This window comes from Myodes glareolus, chromosome 13 (genome assembly GCF_982192425.1).
Source record: "Myodes glareolus chromosome 13, mMyoGla1.1, whole genome shotgun sequence".
Lineage (NCBI taxonomy): Eukaryota > Metazoa > Chordata > Mammalia > Rodentia > Cricetidae > Myodes > Myodes glareolus.
The window spans coordinates 30,197,635-30,215,571 of record NC_142038.1 but is presented as its reverse complement, the minus strand read 5'-3'; the positions used below and the strand labels follow the sequence as shown (position 1 = coordinate 30,215,571).

The window sequence follows — 17,937 nt, the reverse complement described above, 5'->3', positions numbered from 1 at the left end:
GAGAGGGCCAACAGGTCTGTTTGAAATGCATCGTGGACACAGTCTAAGGGCTCTCGGCTCGACTACTGTAAAGAGAGAGAAGGATATTTCTGTACAATAAGTGCTGTGCCTCAGCAGCTGGAGTCCAAAACAGTGAGCACAACCTGAAAACTTCAGTCTCTCTAAAATGATGTGTGTCAGTGTGTTGTCAGAAAGCCCTTAAAGAAGGTAGGAAACCAAGGGCCAGGCCAGCCAAGACTCAGCCTCATGTCCCTCCATGCATCCTGTAACACTGCTCTGAAGAGACAATATGATAGGGAAATGAGGAGGCCGCAGAATATGCTAAACATTTGTCCAAGAGAATGAAGGGAAGCCAACAAAAAATGCCAGGAACAGATTGCCAAGAGAGTAGGCTGTCCTCGCTGAGAATTTCTATTTCTAAATCTGAGTCCAGTTAAAAATAAGTCTTTGAAGAGTATCAAATAAATGATAGGCCTTGGAGGGTAAAAAAAAAATCCTAGAATATCATATTTGTTTTTTCCTCAAACTCTGCTCCATTTGTGCCAGAATGTAAGTTGCTCATTGTATTGCAATTCCTGTTGCTGTTGCTCTTGTATGGTTGCAAAGCCAAGGCCACAAATATCCATGTGCACACTTGGGCTTGTATGGAGGGTTTGTCGTCAGCATTGACCCCACTCGGTACATGGAGTGTTCCAGTTTGTCTCTAGCTGATCCTGGAAGTCAGTGCCTTGAGCACAAGATGTTAGAAATAAGGCAATTTCCGTTATTAGGAGACATTTTTCTTTACATACTTATTTTTTATTTTTATAGCTTAATTTATTTTTATTTTATGTGCTTTGTTTTGCCTGCATGAAACAGTGAGTTGTTTCGTGGGGGCTGGAAATTGAACCTTGGTTCTCTGGAAGAGCAGCCAGTGCTCTTAACCACTGAGCCTTGTCTCCAGCCCCTGACATACTTATTTTTAAGATATATGCTTTTAAATACTTTCAAAGTTTTGTTTTATATGTCTGTGCCTAACAAATTTTATAGATTGTATAAAAGTATCAGAATGGAATTTTGAAAAAAAAATGGAATTTTGAGTTAGCAAAGCCTATTTCCTTCATCTTATAGGAGAAGTATATGCCTTACTTTGATTTTTCACTGATATTCTCTATTTCCTGTGATTCAGTAACCCAGACATTTAAATCAAACAGAAAGCAAAATAGGAGACTTTCTGTAGAGAAATAGAAGGCTTTATTTTGCGTTGTGTAATCTCTTTTCCATTTTCAGTAATGGCAAATTTCTCTCATTAATTTAGGATTGAAATATTTTGTTTTAAAATCTTTTTTCCTCCCTTCTCCAGGCACCAGCAGTGCTCTGCTTTTTAGTGCAACCTTAGGTATCAGAGAGATTCCTTAGGGAAAATGGAAGGCTGTTCTTTCACTTCTCCCACATCCACATCAGCACATCCTTTCAAACCAGTGCAAGAGGATACCTTTTCTAAGTGTAAAAGGGATTGTGTGTCAAGTAAAAATTTCTGATAATATTTTGTTTTAAAGGGCCCTCGAAGACAAGCTATGAAAGAGATGTCCATTGATCAAGCCAAATATCAGCGATGGCTTATTAAAAACAAAATGAAGGCTTTCTATGCTCCGGTTCATGCAGATGACTTGAGAGAAGGTGCCCAGTATTTGATGCAGGTGATGAGTCTTTCACATGACTGGACATTAAAGTTTTCTATTTAATTATTTATGTAGTCTATATCATTTTAAAAAATATCTTTAAGCAAACCACTAATTGTTTTGTAATTTAGAATCTGCAGAAATGTTGTGCTGTTGGATGACACAAAGGGCCTATTTGTAAATTCTCTTACCCTGCTCATCTCTCTCTGTTAGATATTTCTAACTTCCTCTACCCACCACGTTTGTTTTTAAAACATTGAGTCATAGCCATCTTTATTTTGACTTTTAGAAAATTCTTGTCTTTTGTATTTGTTCATTTGCTAGCTCTAAGTTTAGACTTTATATATTTTATAGTTATCACAATAGGAAATTTGGAATCATTCCCAGGTTTAAATGTTAGTGTTGTTGCTGTCTTATTATGGATTTTGGACCGAACTATTTACTTAACTTCTGAACTCTTTTCACTTTCCTGAAGATAATAGGGAGATGTAAATTGAAACAATGTTTACCAACTTAATCTTAACACCAAACAAGTACACATTAAAAGTAAAAAGTGCTGTGATTGGAACTATCTGTTAAAGGTGAGGGGAGAGTTTTAGCTCTGCTGCATGCTTCTTAGAACTTAGGAATAATCCTTGGAGCTTGGTTAGGAATAAATAAACTTTAGGAAAGACAAGCAGTGAGTAGGTCGTAAGTAATTATGACACTGCTGCATGGAAGTTGCTGTAATGTAATGATGGCAGAAAATGAGAAAATTTACTGGATACAAGTGGCTTTGGAAAGGTTGTCTGTAATTGCCGTCAATGAAAAGGAATGAAATGAGTCCTTACCAAGACTGTGCAAAAGCTGTTTGAAGCAAGGTTTGGTGGATGCCTATATAATCCCAGTGCTTGGGAGCCTGATGATTGCCATTGGTTGAAGACCAGCCTGGGATACATGGTAAGAATAGGCTTCCATGTAGCCTTCCATGGCTACAAAACAGAAAGAGAGCCAGATGTGGTGGTGCACAGCTGCAGGCTCAGCACTTTGGAGGCTGAGGATTATCCTGTGCTTTTGGCTGGCTTAGTCTACACTGTGGTTGTTCAAACCGGCCAGGATTATATAGTGAGACCTCATCTTAAGTAAAAATCGAAACAAAACCATTATTTTAAAGATGAATTAAAAGCCTAGAGACAAAATACAAATTTTAAAAATTAGGAGAATATATAAAATATTCAGAGAATGATTTTCTAAGTGAAACCCAGGAAATAGAGCTGTGAAAAATATCAGTAATCTTTTAAAAGTTTAAATCATTGAGATTTTAGGGAAACAAACATCATGGGAGCATAATAATCCTGAAGTATAGCCAGTAAAAGAATGGTGTGGTGTGTCTGGATGTGCTGTAGGCCAATAAATGAAGGGGGAGAGGGAAAGATGTGGATCACAGAGGGAAGCTAGATGCCAGGGCTAGATTCAAAGCAGTTCTGTGGCCATAATGACCAGGACCATTTCTGTCAGGTAAAGAGGAGTTGAATGTGTTTGAACTGCCACAATCACTACTAGACAAGAGTCTAGTGATTTGAAGGACTTTTTAAAGGAAATGCTAGAGAATAAAACTAGACTTCACACATACACCTCTTCCCATGTAAAGATGACTCTGTGCAGTTTTAAGTTCAGGCACAAAAAAAACACCTTGTGAATGGTTAGTTAGAGTTGTCTAATCAACTCCCAAAACAGAATATTGATGGAGTCCCTGGTTGTCTCTCAGGGATTGAGGGTGGGCCTTTATTGCTGATGACACCATACACTTAGGACATGGAAATTAGATGATTTGATCTGGGTCTAACCTAAAAGCCTCTTTTCCTGCAGTCAAGCTTTCGTGGTTCCAGAAAGTGCTATTTAAGATGCTAAGGGTGGGGGTGGGGTGAGGAGCTCTTAAATAAATAGTTCAACAAAATTGTAATGTTTCTGAAACATGATACTTTACCAGCATGGCAAGATATGCATAAGTGGCACTCACATGCTGGAGGCAACCAACAGCTGTCTAATTAGATCCAATCAAGAAACCTAGCCAGCTTACATGGGCGAGTGAGGTTGTTAGAGAAGATTTCATTGTTGCCACTTCGCAGCATCATTTGTAATAGCTTAACACAATTGTAATTAATTTCAACAAACATCAAATAACTAAAATATAAAGTGTATCATTCTGTAGAATTCTGTGTACAGTGAAAAGAACTGCATATATCCATGTGGGTAAATCTCCGTGTTAAAAATAGCAGCTCTTAAAAAGTACATGAAAAAATAGAGGTGCAATTTTTAAAAATTGTAAAAACTTTACCTGGATGTGTCCCTAAACAATAGAATTGTTAATAAATGTGATAAGTGCATGGAGATACACACAGTTCTTCATGTATGTTTCATGTGTCTGTCTGAACTGTGCTTGTTGCTTTGTGCTTTATAACTTTTGTAGTTTGTAATATTTTAGTACGTCAGGTGTCTACTGTGTCTGGTAGCAATGTGTGTGATGAGTTCATCCTGCTGGCTTTTGTAAACTTTCAGAAATATTTGATAACCACTTACATATGTAATAGATTTTCTGAAGGAATTCTTCTTAAAGAGAACTCACTAGAGCAGATTTCTTGTCTCTCATGGAGAAAAAGGTTTTCAGTGCTCTGCTGCACTGGAGCTGCACGGCCTCAGAAGCCAGAGAGCCACAGCCCTAGAAAGCCTGTGTGCTGTGCAGCCTTGTAGTCTGGCAGGACTTCCAGCTAATCTAGTGTCCGTCGTCCAGATAACATGCTTTCCATGGACCAGGGAAGTTTCCCAGTGTGGGAAGAAGACAGAATAAGCACAGCGATACCAGTTTTTTGTGATTGTTTTTAAAACTTATTTTGGTATGCCACACAGTGGTGGTGCACGCCTTTAACGCCAGCACTCAGGTGGCAGAGACAGGTGGAACTCTAAGTTCAGGGCCAGTCCGGTCTACAAGAGCTAGTTCCAGGACAGCCAGGGCTGTTACCCAGAGAAACCCTGTCTTGAAAAACCAAAATCAACCAAACAAAAATCTTGTTTTTCTTCTAGAATTCATAAATCAAAAGAATTTGGGAATTGCTAATAAAATTATTTATAATACATGTTTATATCCAATTCTGTAACCAGGCTCTAGGAATAGTTTGTGCTATGCTGTACCAAGTGTTGATAAAGTGAGATCATCACCGTTATTGGAACTTTTAAAGACTAACCACCTGGAATATGTATTTAAAATCATATTCTTTTCTGTGATTTTTAGTTTAATACATTTCTCTTGGTATTATTCAACCCAGTTTAAGTAGCTAGCTATATTTGGAAACATTTTTGCTTAATAGTGGAAGACAGAAATGAAAAACTATATAGCCCGTTCTTCTGTTACGGCTGTGATGACACAGAGTGACAGGGTGATTGTGGTTATCGTCACTAAGTTCTGACACAAGGTGCATGGAGAACAGTGCTGAAAATCAGAAGCTGGCACTGCAGGAGGAGAGGCCTGAGGGAAACATCAGGTGACTGCATTGTGTTGTACTTCTCTAAGTGATAGAATCTGAAAACTGATTTTTTTTCTTTATCAAACACTAATGAGGTGTTTTCTGGAGAAGATACTTTTTTCAGTAGTAAAGTATTTTCTTAAATACATACTGCTTCATGGGAATTGGAAATAATATCTCTTTTGTAATAGCTACACCAAGTGAAGTATTTAAAGGTGAAAGATATACATGTGGAAGTGAAAAAAAAAATTGAGTAATCCTAGGGAGAGTTACTGCATTAATACCACTGAAAGTGTAAGTACAGAGTATCTTACAGGATGCTTATTCCTTATTTTATAAAATTAAAACTTTTGAGAAACTATTCAGTGGTAGCATGCATTCCTTGTTTGTTTGAGGCCCTGAGTTTAATCCTTAGCACCCAAACAAACATGCCATTTTCATTATAATAGGATTATGACATAGGTTTTTTCCCCAAGAACATGACCTTGATAGTGACTTGCCATCAACAAGTCACTGCGGTTTTGTAACTGACTTTTAAACAGCATTGTACCTGAAGATACTGAAGACACTGCTTGGTTCTGTTCAACACCTTTTACTCTGCCTCCACCCTGCAAAACAGATGAATAAACAAATAAACATGAGACTTCTATGATTACATCACCTAGTGGATAGTTTTCCTTTTAGAAGAGGGGATATTCTTTATTGTCCCTTACTTTCTGCAATACTGAAATACTTAGGACATTGACTCATGGCCAGGTCTTTGATAAATATTTGAATTCATTTTATGTTTTGCAAAAAAAAATGATTTAAAGATGTTACTTAGAATCATTAGACAAAAACAAATTAGAATGTATCATCAACATAAATGAGAGCTAAAACCGTAAAACTTAAAGAAAATAGAGCTAAATTTTCCATGGCCTTGGATCTGGCAGTAGACTCAGTTATGACACCAAAAGCATGAACCTTAAAACAGCAATAAATTGGACGTTTTCAGAATTAAGATATTTTCCACAGAGGACTTTGTGAAGAAAATGGAAACAACTTAGGGAATGGGAGAATGTTCCAGTCACTCTGATAAAGGGTTTGCCTTACTTAGTAACTAAGTAACTTAGTAGCTGTTGTTGTAATGAAACACCATGACCAAGGTAACTTATAAAGGAAAGTTTATTGTGGGTTATAGTGAGGGTGAGTCCATGGCCATCAGTGCAGTGAGCATGGGGGCAGGGAGGCAGCCAGGCAGGCAGGCATGGAGATCTGGCAGTAGCTGGAGCTTATATCCACAAATGCAAGGCAGAGAAAGAGCTAACTGGGCCTGGTGTGGGCTTCTGAAACGTTGAAGCCCACCCCCAGTGACACACCTCAACAAAGCCACCCTTCCCGATCCTTCCCAAACAATTCACCAACTGGGGATAAGACATTCATATATATGAGCCTATGGAAGCCATTCTCATTCAAACCACAGTTTTTGACATCCATAATATGTATTCAAAATCTTCTAAAAATAATAATAAAACAACAAAATTAACAATTATAGTTGGGTAACAATAAAACTAGTCTCCAAGAAACATGAAAAAGATCTTCGACATCAGTTATAAAGGAATTGTAAATCAAAACCACAGTGAGATACTAGGTCAATATACTGTTAGTAGGGTCATAAAAAAAATGAGAACCTGTGTTTTGTTGACTGTCAGTATAAACTGATATGCTCCATGCTTTGACATTTATCCCTGAAAACGGAAGGAACAGAGTTAGACTTTTTAGTGCAGACATTTGCCACTGCACCATTGTGCACAACAGCCAGAAGGTACAAACTGTAAACAGCCAGTGTGTTCATCATCAAGCGAAAGGATAAGCACATTTGACACAAATTTAAATACAAAGTACTGTTTATCTGTAGAAAGGAATAAGTTACTCATTTTTGTATTAGCCTAGAAGACAGCCTGCTAAGTGAAGTAAGCTAACCACCAAAGTTGTGGGATTTTGCTCATGAAGTAACCAGGTAAAAGTGTATTAAATGTCACAAGGGCCACAAGGGAGAACATGACTAGCTATGAATAGCTGTTACACAGCCGTTGCAGAATTTCTGGTTGGGGTGATGAAAAGGTTCTAGAAATAGTGGTGTATTACTTGGCAGTATTGTGGACACAATAAATACTACTTAACATGGTAAACTTGTTAACTTTTTACCATGATTCTTTTACGTGTGTATCTGTATGTGCAGGTTTGTGTGTGGACTTAATAAACAGTGTCTTTCACTCCTTACTGGAACGAGCCAGTCTGTCTAGTTTAATTGGCCTGTCTCCGTCTCTATCACTGCCATTGCAAGTGTGTGCCACTAGGCCTGGGCTTTTACATGGATTCTGGGATTGAACTCAAGTCTTCATGCAAACTATCTCCTCAGCCCTTACCACAAATTTTAAAAAGTCATACCCTCCCAGGATATAATTTCTCAGTATACTTTGAGAAACAAAACAAAATCTTAGAAAAGAAATTTTATTGGACTTTGAGGGATAATTGTTAATCATGTTGAATTGCAGTTCTTTGTTTCTGTGTCCCTGTGTGTTTTAAGACAGGATCTTCCTATCTTGTCTCAGATATTATATAAACCATGACACTCACTATATCTTGACTAGGCTGGTTTCAAACTCATGGCAGTCTGGCTCTGCCTCCTGAATGCTGGGATTATGGGCATGCACCCACCATGCTTGGCTTGCATTGTAGCTCTTGGTGAGATTGCAAGCTGAATACTTGAACTGTTGTGGGAAGGAATCAAACAGATCTCAGAACATATAAATGATTAAAAGAATTCAGTTTCCTATTGGTAGAATTCAGAACTCCAGACATTAGACTTGCATCTAGGCATTAGTGACTATTCTCAAAATACATCAAGGAGGAAGCGAATACAATTGTTGTTTTTCTTTTTAAATTAAATACCTTATTTTGGTTAGTAAAAGTACAAATTTTTTCATGTCATCAAGATATAAAAGTGAATTTAGTAGCTTTCATTAGTGTTCCATTGTAATGTCTATTTTTATTTGTATTTAGTGTAAGTAATTTGGGGTCAACTTTATATGTATAATTTACCAAAAAATCCTGTCAATGTGGAAATACTTCATCTCTTAAAAATTGTTTTGTTTAAATAGTCTTATTTGAAATTGTGTTTTATGTTTTAGGCTGCTGGTCTTGGTCGTATGAAACCAAACACACTTGTCCTTGGATTTAAGAAAGACTGGTTACAAGCAGATATGAGGGATGTGGACATGTATATAAACTTATTTCAGTAAGTATGCTCTAAATTGTTATGTACTTGGCAGAAAATGCTAATTTTGAAGCATTCCCTCATTTTTTTACCTTGATTTTTCTATGTAGTCCTTCCTTAATAGGTGCATAAAACTGTGAAAGAGCCTCATGAACTATCTGGGTTTTAAAATGATGACCTATTGGGAAAATAATAATCTCTCTTTTCATACAAAACCTATGTACAATACTTATGTATAAGTACCGATGCAAATACATCTACAGAATAACTCATGTATGTAAAATGGTTTGTTGACCTTTTTGGTTTTTTATTTCTTTAATAATTTCAGTGTATCTGGGACAAACTAAATTCCCTTAAGCTCTTTCATTTCTACCCACCTTTCCACTCAAGTTTGAGATTGCGTCTTTTTTTTTTTTCTTTTCCAATTGAGTTCAATTTTTGTTGACCAACTAGTGTGTGGTCAGTCTCCCAGGGATCTCATTAAAAATACTGCCTTGCTCTCCCCTCCTCAGCTAGTGGTAGGATCGATCACAGGTCCACTGCGTCCCCTCTGTCTTGGAATTTTGTCTGGCTGGAGCTTGTTGTCATTTTACTGTGAGTTCATATGTGCAGCTTTCCTGTTCATCTAGAAAACTTTCCTTGAGGTTACCCTTTAGCTCTTACAGTCTTTCATGCTCTCTTCGGAGAAGATGGCTGAGCCTTGGGGCAAAGGGTGTGATGTGAATGTCTGGCTTAGGGCTTAGCATCCAGTTTTTGTTCTCTGCACATTCACCAGATTGGAGTCTCTGCTAATTGCCATCTACTGCCAGGAGAGGCTTCTGAGGTGGCACCAGTGGACATTGTCTTGCCAGGCCAGTCATTGTTGTAGCTTGCAGATTTTCATGAATGGTGAGGTTGAGGCTTACCTTTCTTCTCTAGCACTGGTCATAGACTCTTCCAGTCCCATGAGCTCTGGTCAGTAAAGATGAATACCTGCTCAATGTCTCCATGGTCGGTGATTCAAGAATGTAGTGTCTTCAGCAATAGGTTTTTAGCATCAAGTTATGAAGGTTAGCTTGTAATATTTGGTGGTCTATGTGACACCATTGGCTAACAACTCAAAAAAATGGTAACCTAATTGTTGATATTGGGGTAATTTGTTAGATTGGGGTATCTAGTTAGGATATTGCCTCCCCTCATTGTTGGGTAACACCGTTATACCTCTTTATCTATGTCTATATCTTATGAAACTTCTACAGTAGTAGATTTCCAAGTTCTTTACAAAGGATTTTAATATTAATTACCCTCCCTCCCCATATTCCATCCTCTACTTTGCCTCCCATCTTCCACCCCCGTTTAACCCATTTTATTCTATTGCTCCCCCTTAATACTTTATACTACTGTGCTGTATCTCCACATTCTTGAAGGCCACTTCTTCCCTTAATAAATTCCCATTACAAATTACATGTATGTGAATATTCAAAAGTAATATCCAGAAATGAGAGAAAATATACAATATTTATCTTTCTGTATTTAGGTTACCTTATTCAATGTGCATGTTTCCAACTTCCATCAGTTTACCTGTAATTTCATATTTTCAATTTTCTTAACAGCTGAATAATTTTTCGTAGAAGTGTTACATATGAACAAGAGTGGGTGTGTGTAGGTACCTGCTTCCTGTGTAAGCTGGTAGGCTTCTTCCTGTGCTTTTGCGGTAGCTGAGCAGAGTCAGTTTTGTTAGGTCTTCATTATGTCCTACACTGAGCAGCTGCAGAGATTTGCTTTTGTTCCCACACCGGTCTCTGCTTCATCCTTTGAGTTGCTCTTGTTTGCAGCTACGTGTGTTTGTTTGCCTTTTCCACTTGAAGTCTTGTTCTGAGCTCACGGTTCTCGTTTCCTCTGGGTTGCGTGTTTACCGTGCAGCTTAGCTTTGTCTCACATCACTGTAACTTCCTTCACAGCTTGTCTAGTGGGTTCTTTTTATTCTTTTGCTACTTCGCCTTTCTGGTTCATAGATTTTTGTGTATGTATTTAATCCTACCAGTGCTTTGTAGAATTGAATTATTCATTGAGAGAACTTTTGTTTTTACCAGATTTACTTGTTAAAACTTGAAAAGTACTTCCTTTTCCTAGTATTATGGGATTTGCTCAACAAATCTTAATTTGCACTAACAGTTCCCACAGTGCCATTATTATTGTACAGTATTACCTTGCATGTAAATAATTGTCTTTAAAAACAAACATCAGTGAGAAACTCTTACCTTTAGCAAAGAGGTTCTAAGATGGAATTCACACACCAGTTTTCCTGTTAATTTTGGTGGGATTACTTGGAACTTACTGGAGTGGCCTCCTTTCCTGAAGTTCCTGGTTTGCCTATAGATTTTTTTTTCATAGTTTATTTCAAAAGTCTTTCCGGAAATGATCAGAGGTCATAGTTGCTCTTTGGGAAGGTCTGCTTTGATTAATAATGCGTGCAGGTGACAAACAAACCCTTACATTGAGGGGTGATTTTAGTAAGGCAACAGTCTGGAGCTAGGGCCTCCTGACCATCTGCTGAACCGACACTGCAGCTGTCTAGTTTGAGCTTTGTATATGTGTTGCCTCAGAAAAGACAGACAGTAGAAACAAAGATTAAAGGATGAGCTCTCAAAGCCTGTGAGCTGCCGGGCTATGCTGTTTTCTGCTCAGGTTCCAGAGCAGTTAGGTGGAGTAATTAGCCTGGGAGACGGGAAGCGGCATTTGGGGAATGGATCTATACTCCAACATTAGCAATAGTTGTAGTCGATCAGATTGGCCCTGAAAGGGGTCTGAGTGCTTTGGGTGTTAGCATTGCTCTGTATGTTGTGCATCATTCGGTTCTTAGAGACGGATAGGTAAGAGTGTTCTCTAGTTCTCAACGCCTTTAGAAAGTAAGGGTCTTGTTAATGTTATTACATTTACTTATATATGTACATACATGGGCATGCCTTGGTACAAGTGTGGAGGTCTGAGGACAGCTCACAGGAATAAATGGTCTTCTTACTATGGGAGTCCCAGGGATTGAATAGGGTTGGTGGGTTTGGCAGCAACTGCCCATACCTACTGAGCAAGACACTCCACAGGCTCTTACTTTATTTTTATGTTTTATTGTGTAGTACTGGAAATTGAACCTAGGGTTTTACACATGCAAGGTATGTATGAGATTACCGCTGAGCTGATGAGGCTTGTCTCCTCATCCCTAGAAATCCATCTAGGCTGATCATTAATTTTGTGATCTTTCTGCCCTCACCCAAATGCTAGAATTACAAATCATGTTTACTACTACACTCGGCCCTTCTGTCTGTCTGTCTGTCTGTCTGTCTGTCTTTCTACCTATCTATCTATCAAAACTCATTCAGTAGTCCAGTCTCACCTTGAATTTGAGATCCTCCTGAGTCAGTTCTCCAGTAGCAAGGATTGCAGGCCTGTATTATGTGTATATAATAGCAGCTTTAAAACAATGTTACTGCTCGGTATTTGTCATAAATAATTAACCCCTAATGATTTCATTGAAGTTTTAAATATTTGTATAATTGAGGTATGTTTTATATATTAGCAATACGTAAGATGTGAAACAACAAATAATTTTCTGTAATTTATAGCAAAACCATGATGGTGTTTTAGCTATGGTTAAGTTCATAGTTTATTTCCTGACATTCTTTAAAGAAAATTGGCATTTGATTCTGTTGATTTATTATCTATTTTTTAAAAAAATGGTTACTTTAGAATTAGGTCCTTCAAGATATAATTGAGAAAGTAATCTCTATTAAATTTCTTTCTAAAATGACTCTTTGGCCTTAGCTAACTAATTACAGAAACAAAGCCAGATAATCTCTAGATAGATAGACAGACAGACAGAAAGACAGACTGATTCTGTTATACATTAAATATTCTTCATTTTGTTTGCAAGAGCAGCAAGTGCTCTTAACAGCTGAGCCATCTCTTCAAACCCAGCTTTCAATTTTCCACATCTAAGTATGGACTTAGAGACCTTTAGGGTTTTGGTGGATATAAATAAATTTTTGCAATGCCTTTTTTATTTTTGATTAAAAATTTTTTCTTAAAATATATTTTGATCATATTCTCTTTCACTCCCCCAGCTCCTCCCAGATATTCTTGTCTCCCTTTCCACTCAACTTCATGTTCGTTCTCCACGTGCTGAGAGTTGGCATAAGCCAACGTGACACAAGTTAAAGTCATCGGAGAAGAAGGAAACTCCATTAAGACCCGATTCTACACAAGACTATAGGGCAATGTCTTAATTAGTCGTGGGGAGGGCCCAACCGTCCGTGGATGGTGCCATTCCTGGGCTGATGTTCCTGAGTTCTATAAGAAAGCAGGCTGGGCAAGGCGAGGTGGCGCATACCTTTAATCCTAGCATTGGCAGGCAGAAGCAGGCAGATCTCTGAGTTTGAGGACAGTCAAGACTATGACATAGAGAAACCCTCAAAAGAAAAAAAAAACTTAAAAAACCCACAAAGGCATGTGGAGCAATCCAGTGAGCAGCACTCCTCCATGGCCTCTATATCCGCTCCTTCCTCCAGGTTCCTGCCCTGACTTCTTCAGTGATATACTGTCACCTAGAAGGGGCAAAGTGTAACCTAAAATAAACCCTTCTTGGTCATGCTGTTTTCATCACAGCAATAGTAACTCTAAGAGAAAAAGGAAAGGGAGTGGGGACCAGAACATCTAACAAGACACGAAGTGCACAAAAAAAAAAAAGTACATAACTATGGAATCCCTTTTTGTGTTGGTCAGCCAATTCTGGGCATAATTGAAAGCCATAGACCAGATATGTCATGGGCCATAGGGGAAAACCCACTACTATTGTTCTAATAAAGAAATATAGCAATAAAATGACTGCTAACGACATTGCTATACCAGAAATCAGTGCTTTGCTAATGAAGAGAAGGTTCTTCTTGCAGTAGATGGTAGTTAACAGACTCACAATTGTACAACATGATGACAGTGAGACTTTGGAGCATGCAACCATAAAGGGGAAGTCTTTATCAAACCCTCTCAAGGCTCAGGGATCTGTGTGGAAGAGGTAGAAAGCATGTAAGAGCCATGGTGATGGATGAGTCCAAGAAAACAGCGTCTTCAGGCACAACAGGACAGAGACTGACAGCACACTCAAACCTGCATTTTTCAACCAGACAATTGCTTTTCTTCACTAACTTCTAAACAGTAAAAAATACTTTAAAATGCTAACCTTTAGGGTTTGAAGATGGCTCAGTTGGTGGAGTGCTTACTAGGAAAGCACAATAACCTGAGTTTGGTCTCTAATATTCATGTGAAAACTTGGGCACAGCAGCGTGTCTGCAGCGTGTCTGCAGCGTGTCTGCAGCGTGTCTGTGATCTCAGACAGAGTGCCTGGGTGCGCGCCAGCCACTGTAGCTGAACTAACCGCTCCAGGTTCAGGCTCCTGACTCAATCAATTATAGTGACTGAGGAAAACACTTGATGGGGGCTTCTGGATTCTGCCAGTGTGCGCAAGTATCTGTGCACACATCCATTAATACACTCACGGATACTGTCCTTTTAGAAATGTCTTCATAAAATAAAAGCTGTTCTCGTTCTTCATAAAATCCATCTCTTCATCTTCAGATGTTTCTCTTATCTTCAAAGGAATACACCTAAGTTTAAGTGTAGTAGGATTGCTGTAATAGTTGTTTTCTGTCATATTGCTTTGCAAATGGAGGGGGCTAGATGGCTCAGTGTTTCAGACCACTCAGCTCCAGAGGACCCTCTTCAGGTGGCTGTAGCTCCCGCTATAGGGAAATCCCATCCTTCTGGCCTCTGTTCTCACAGACACTTACTTAGGTACACATTTTTACACACAGACACATAATGAAAAATAAAATAAAATTTAAAATAAATGAACAACCAAACAACAACAATTACCACACAAACAAATCTGTTTCTGCTCTAAAAAGCCGCTACATGAGTCAGTTGTGGTGCTTGGTGATGGTGTGAATTCCAGGAAGTATGTTGTGAGGTGGCTTTGAGAGAGAAGGTGCAGAGAGCCAGGCTGCACTTAGGCTGTATGGCATGGGGAGTTGTGTATACAGTATGCTCCTGACCAGAGCGTCAGGTGGCACATTACTGTAATAGAAACTTGCATAGTATCGAGGGTATTATAGAAGAAAGGTGTGGGATTTGGAACTAACATGATTCATCTCCCACTGACTGATTTTCAAAGCATATTAAAGAAAACAGACGTTTAGAGCTGACAGTAATTTTAGAGGTGCGTCGGTCCTTTCCCTTCCTACAGAACATAACGGTTCTTTTCTTTCTCCATCACAGTGATGCTTTCGACATACAATATGGAGTTGTGGTTATCCGCCTGAAGGAGGGCCTGGACATATCCCACCTCCAGGGACAAGGTGAGTGCTCCACAGTGGAGATTGCCTTCAAAAGTATGCATCACTTTGTTAGAAAATTGTGCCTCATTGTTACACGTCCTTCACTGACTTGCATAATTGCCGTCATCTTCATTACCATCTTAGAGTCAGACTTGCTTGGAGGCCACCAATGTCTGCATCATAAAGAATGGCTAATTATTATTAATGGAGAGGATAAAATTTATGATTTATAAATCATACACTTAAGAAAGGCAGATATCAGTTATGATTGTAAATTGACCAACCAAATTTGTTGTAAAAATAGGATGAGAAAAATATTTAAATCTCTACTAAAATATTTAAATCACTACGTAGGCTGTAAGTTAACTAATACAATGCATACATTTAAAGTATTTTTAAAGTGACAATTTTAAGGTCCAATTTAAGGTATAACTTTCTTGCAGATTTTATGACAATGTAAATTTTCATATCCTTCTAATTTTTTGCTAATTCAAAAATACTGAATAGTTACCATTTCCCCTTATACAGTTAATTAATTAAATTCCCAGATTAGTTGAAAAAGACAAAAAACATATAAAAACTTGTAATCAGCTCATTGATTTAAACTCTGACTTCACACTGTTCACCTTTAGGAGTAGCTTTGCAACTTTGAAGAAACACTTTGAGGTCTCTATGAAATAAACATGCTTACCTAGCTGAAAATGTATTTTCTTTCTCTGGAATGAATCTAGCAGAACCTCGTTTGAAGTCTTGTACCAGCGACTATGTTTAGAGAATCTGACTCATACCCATTAACACTGCATAATTAGAAGCAATGCCCCCTGTCACTCACAAGAATAATGTATTATTCAATTCTGTTATTTAGTGGGGTTTGAATGTGACTGAAACATTTTTAAAAGTATTCTGTATCTATGATCATTATGAAGTGCTTTTTTGAAGGCCTTGTTCTTTGCTAATATCTGGTCTTGAGCCCAGGTGGATGTCTTCTGAAATTTACAGCCTTTTCCCATAATGTTGTAGCCTGGACAGGTTTGGTAGCTTCTGGGCCTGTTTGCTTGTCTGTTAATGCCTAGCGATGTACCTCATAGCGTTGTCCTGAACAGTAAAGAAGTAAATCCTTTTAGCCCCTTGGTGTAGTACTGGCACTTCGATCCCGTATCTCCTGTTGTTTCTGTTCATCCATACAAATTAGTGATGAGCATTATGGACAGATTATGAGTTTTGTATTCTCTTTCTATGTGTTTTCCAGTTAGCATTTATTACTTACTCCTCAGGACCCTACTTAGCCACTAGTACTGACATATTTACATGGACAGTCATTTTAAACACTTTGGTTGTTTCTTAAGAAACCACTTAACACACCTTACTGTTTCGCAGGGGTTACTGGTTTGCCTTTTTACTATGAAACCATGTTACTTTGAATAGTTAAAATACAATCTTTGATACTGTTTTAAATACTTTCATATCTGCAGAAGAATTACTATCTTCACAAGAAAAATCCCCAGGTACCAAGGATGTGGTGGTGAATGTGGACTGTAGTAAAAAGTCAGATCAAGATACTTGCAAGTCATCTGGTGAAAAATCCATTACACATAAAGGTAATTTCTACTCAAAGAGATTTTTATCAACAGTTGGTTTTAAAGTGTAGGGCATTGACTTTTGAGTATAATATACATTACAAAGTTCCTTTTCTTAAGATAGGCATTGCTTGCTTTTCTTAAAACAGAAACCATGCCAATTATTTATTACTAATATAGTTTTAAGTAGTTTACTTTAAAATATTTTTGTTTGAACTTGGGAAGAACACGTCCTTTTTCATGAGGCTTCTAGATAGTTCCATCCACAAGCTTGTGTGTTCTGCCATAAGAAGAGGGATGACTTCCAAATCTTACTCTCCCACCCTCACTCTCCGACCTCTGCTGAGACTTGTATCTCCTCTGTCCTATCCCAGCTGATAACGCACTAAGAAGGAAATCTGCACTGTAAATCATCGAGCCATAGTGTACTTTTTATTTCTCTAAGATGACGACCATCTTTTTTATGAAATTGATAGCCTTGGACAAACCACGTCTCTGCACAATTTATCTTTTAGATTATTTGAAAGCATTAATGTTGCTTTTTATTCTTTTCTTTCCTGTGTAATTGCCTAGTGCAGTAGTAGAAAGTGTGACCTGCACACATTTCTCCTCTCAGTCCTTGGTGGCTTTGTTATTCTTTTTTCTGTTCTCTATGCACTCCATAAACTGATTCTGTTCATTTGTTATGCATTTATTTTAATTTATGTGTACATTGTTTTGCCCTTCCCCCATTTTCTAGCCTGAAATAGACCTTTCTGTGTAGTCTATTAGGAATCAATGCATGCAGTTGTATTGATCATTTCCTAGGAGCTGCTCACATCTAAGAAGATAGTAATAAAACATGAACTTAGCAGTGTTTGCTACAACTTCATAGTTTTAAAAAGTAGGAAACTAGGTTAGTACATTTCTACTCTGTTGTGAAATTTTAGATGCATTTAGCCTAACTTAAAGAGTTACTTTGGTGGGTGATAAGGCTCTGTTGGAAAAAGGCATTTGCACTAAGTCTTAAGACTTTAATTTAATCCCTGGGACTTAAAGAGTGGAAGGAGAGAGCTGACTCCTACAAGTTGTCCTCTGACTTTCAGATGCCTGCAAAGATAGGTAATATTATCAGTCATTTTAAATGCCACTGTGACTTTGGCATATAAACTCCTTTAAATGAATATAAACCATCCATTACTAAATTTTCAAAAGCAGATATTACTTTATAACACTAGTATTTAAAATTTAATTAGTTATTTTTCCATAACATGCATAAAAAGTAATAGTTATATAGGTTGATTTTTCTGTTTTCTATTTGATAAATTTTCAAAATCAGCATAGATATTATAAGAAAAATGGATAGTTTGTAAAAAAAAAAAACTCATCAGGATTAGGAACATTCCAATATATAGTCAAAGTATTTGACTTTATCTGTCTTGGCTTACTGAGGCCTATAATGTACAAAGGGACAAAAAGAGAATACCCTGTAAGTACTGTTTGTACCAGCCTAAGCATGTTTGAGCAGGGCTTGCAATTTCACAGCCTTAAGGGGTAGGTACATTTCTACCAGTGAGAAAGCAAGGCATCAACTAACCA

General features: G+C 37.8%; 1 protein-coding gene across 2 annotated transcripts in view; it reads left to right on the top strand.

Moving 5' to 3' along the window:
* Slc12a2 (solute carrier family 12 member 2) overlaps positions 1–17,937 on the top strand; it is a 75,768-nt gene that overhangs the window by 44,775 nt on the left and 13,056 nt on the right. For both annotated transcript variants that reach the window (XM_085699836.2, XM_048419190.3), the window contains exons 17-20: positions 1,539–1,679; positions 8,335–8,441; positions 14,724–14,803; positions 16,255–16,380. In XM_085699836.2, the coding sequence (XP_085555962.2) occupies positions 1,539–1,679; positions 8,335–8,441; positions 14,724–14,803; positions 16,255–16,380 (454 nt within the window). The remainder of the gene's footprint in view (positions 1–1,538; positions 1,680–8,334; positions 8,442–14,723; positions 14,804–16,254; positions 16,381–17,937) is intronic.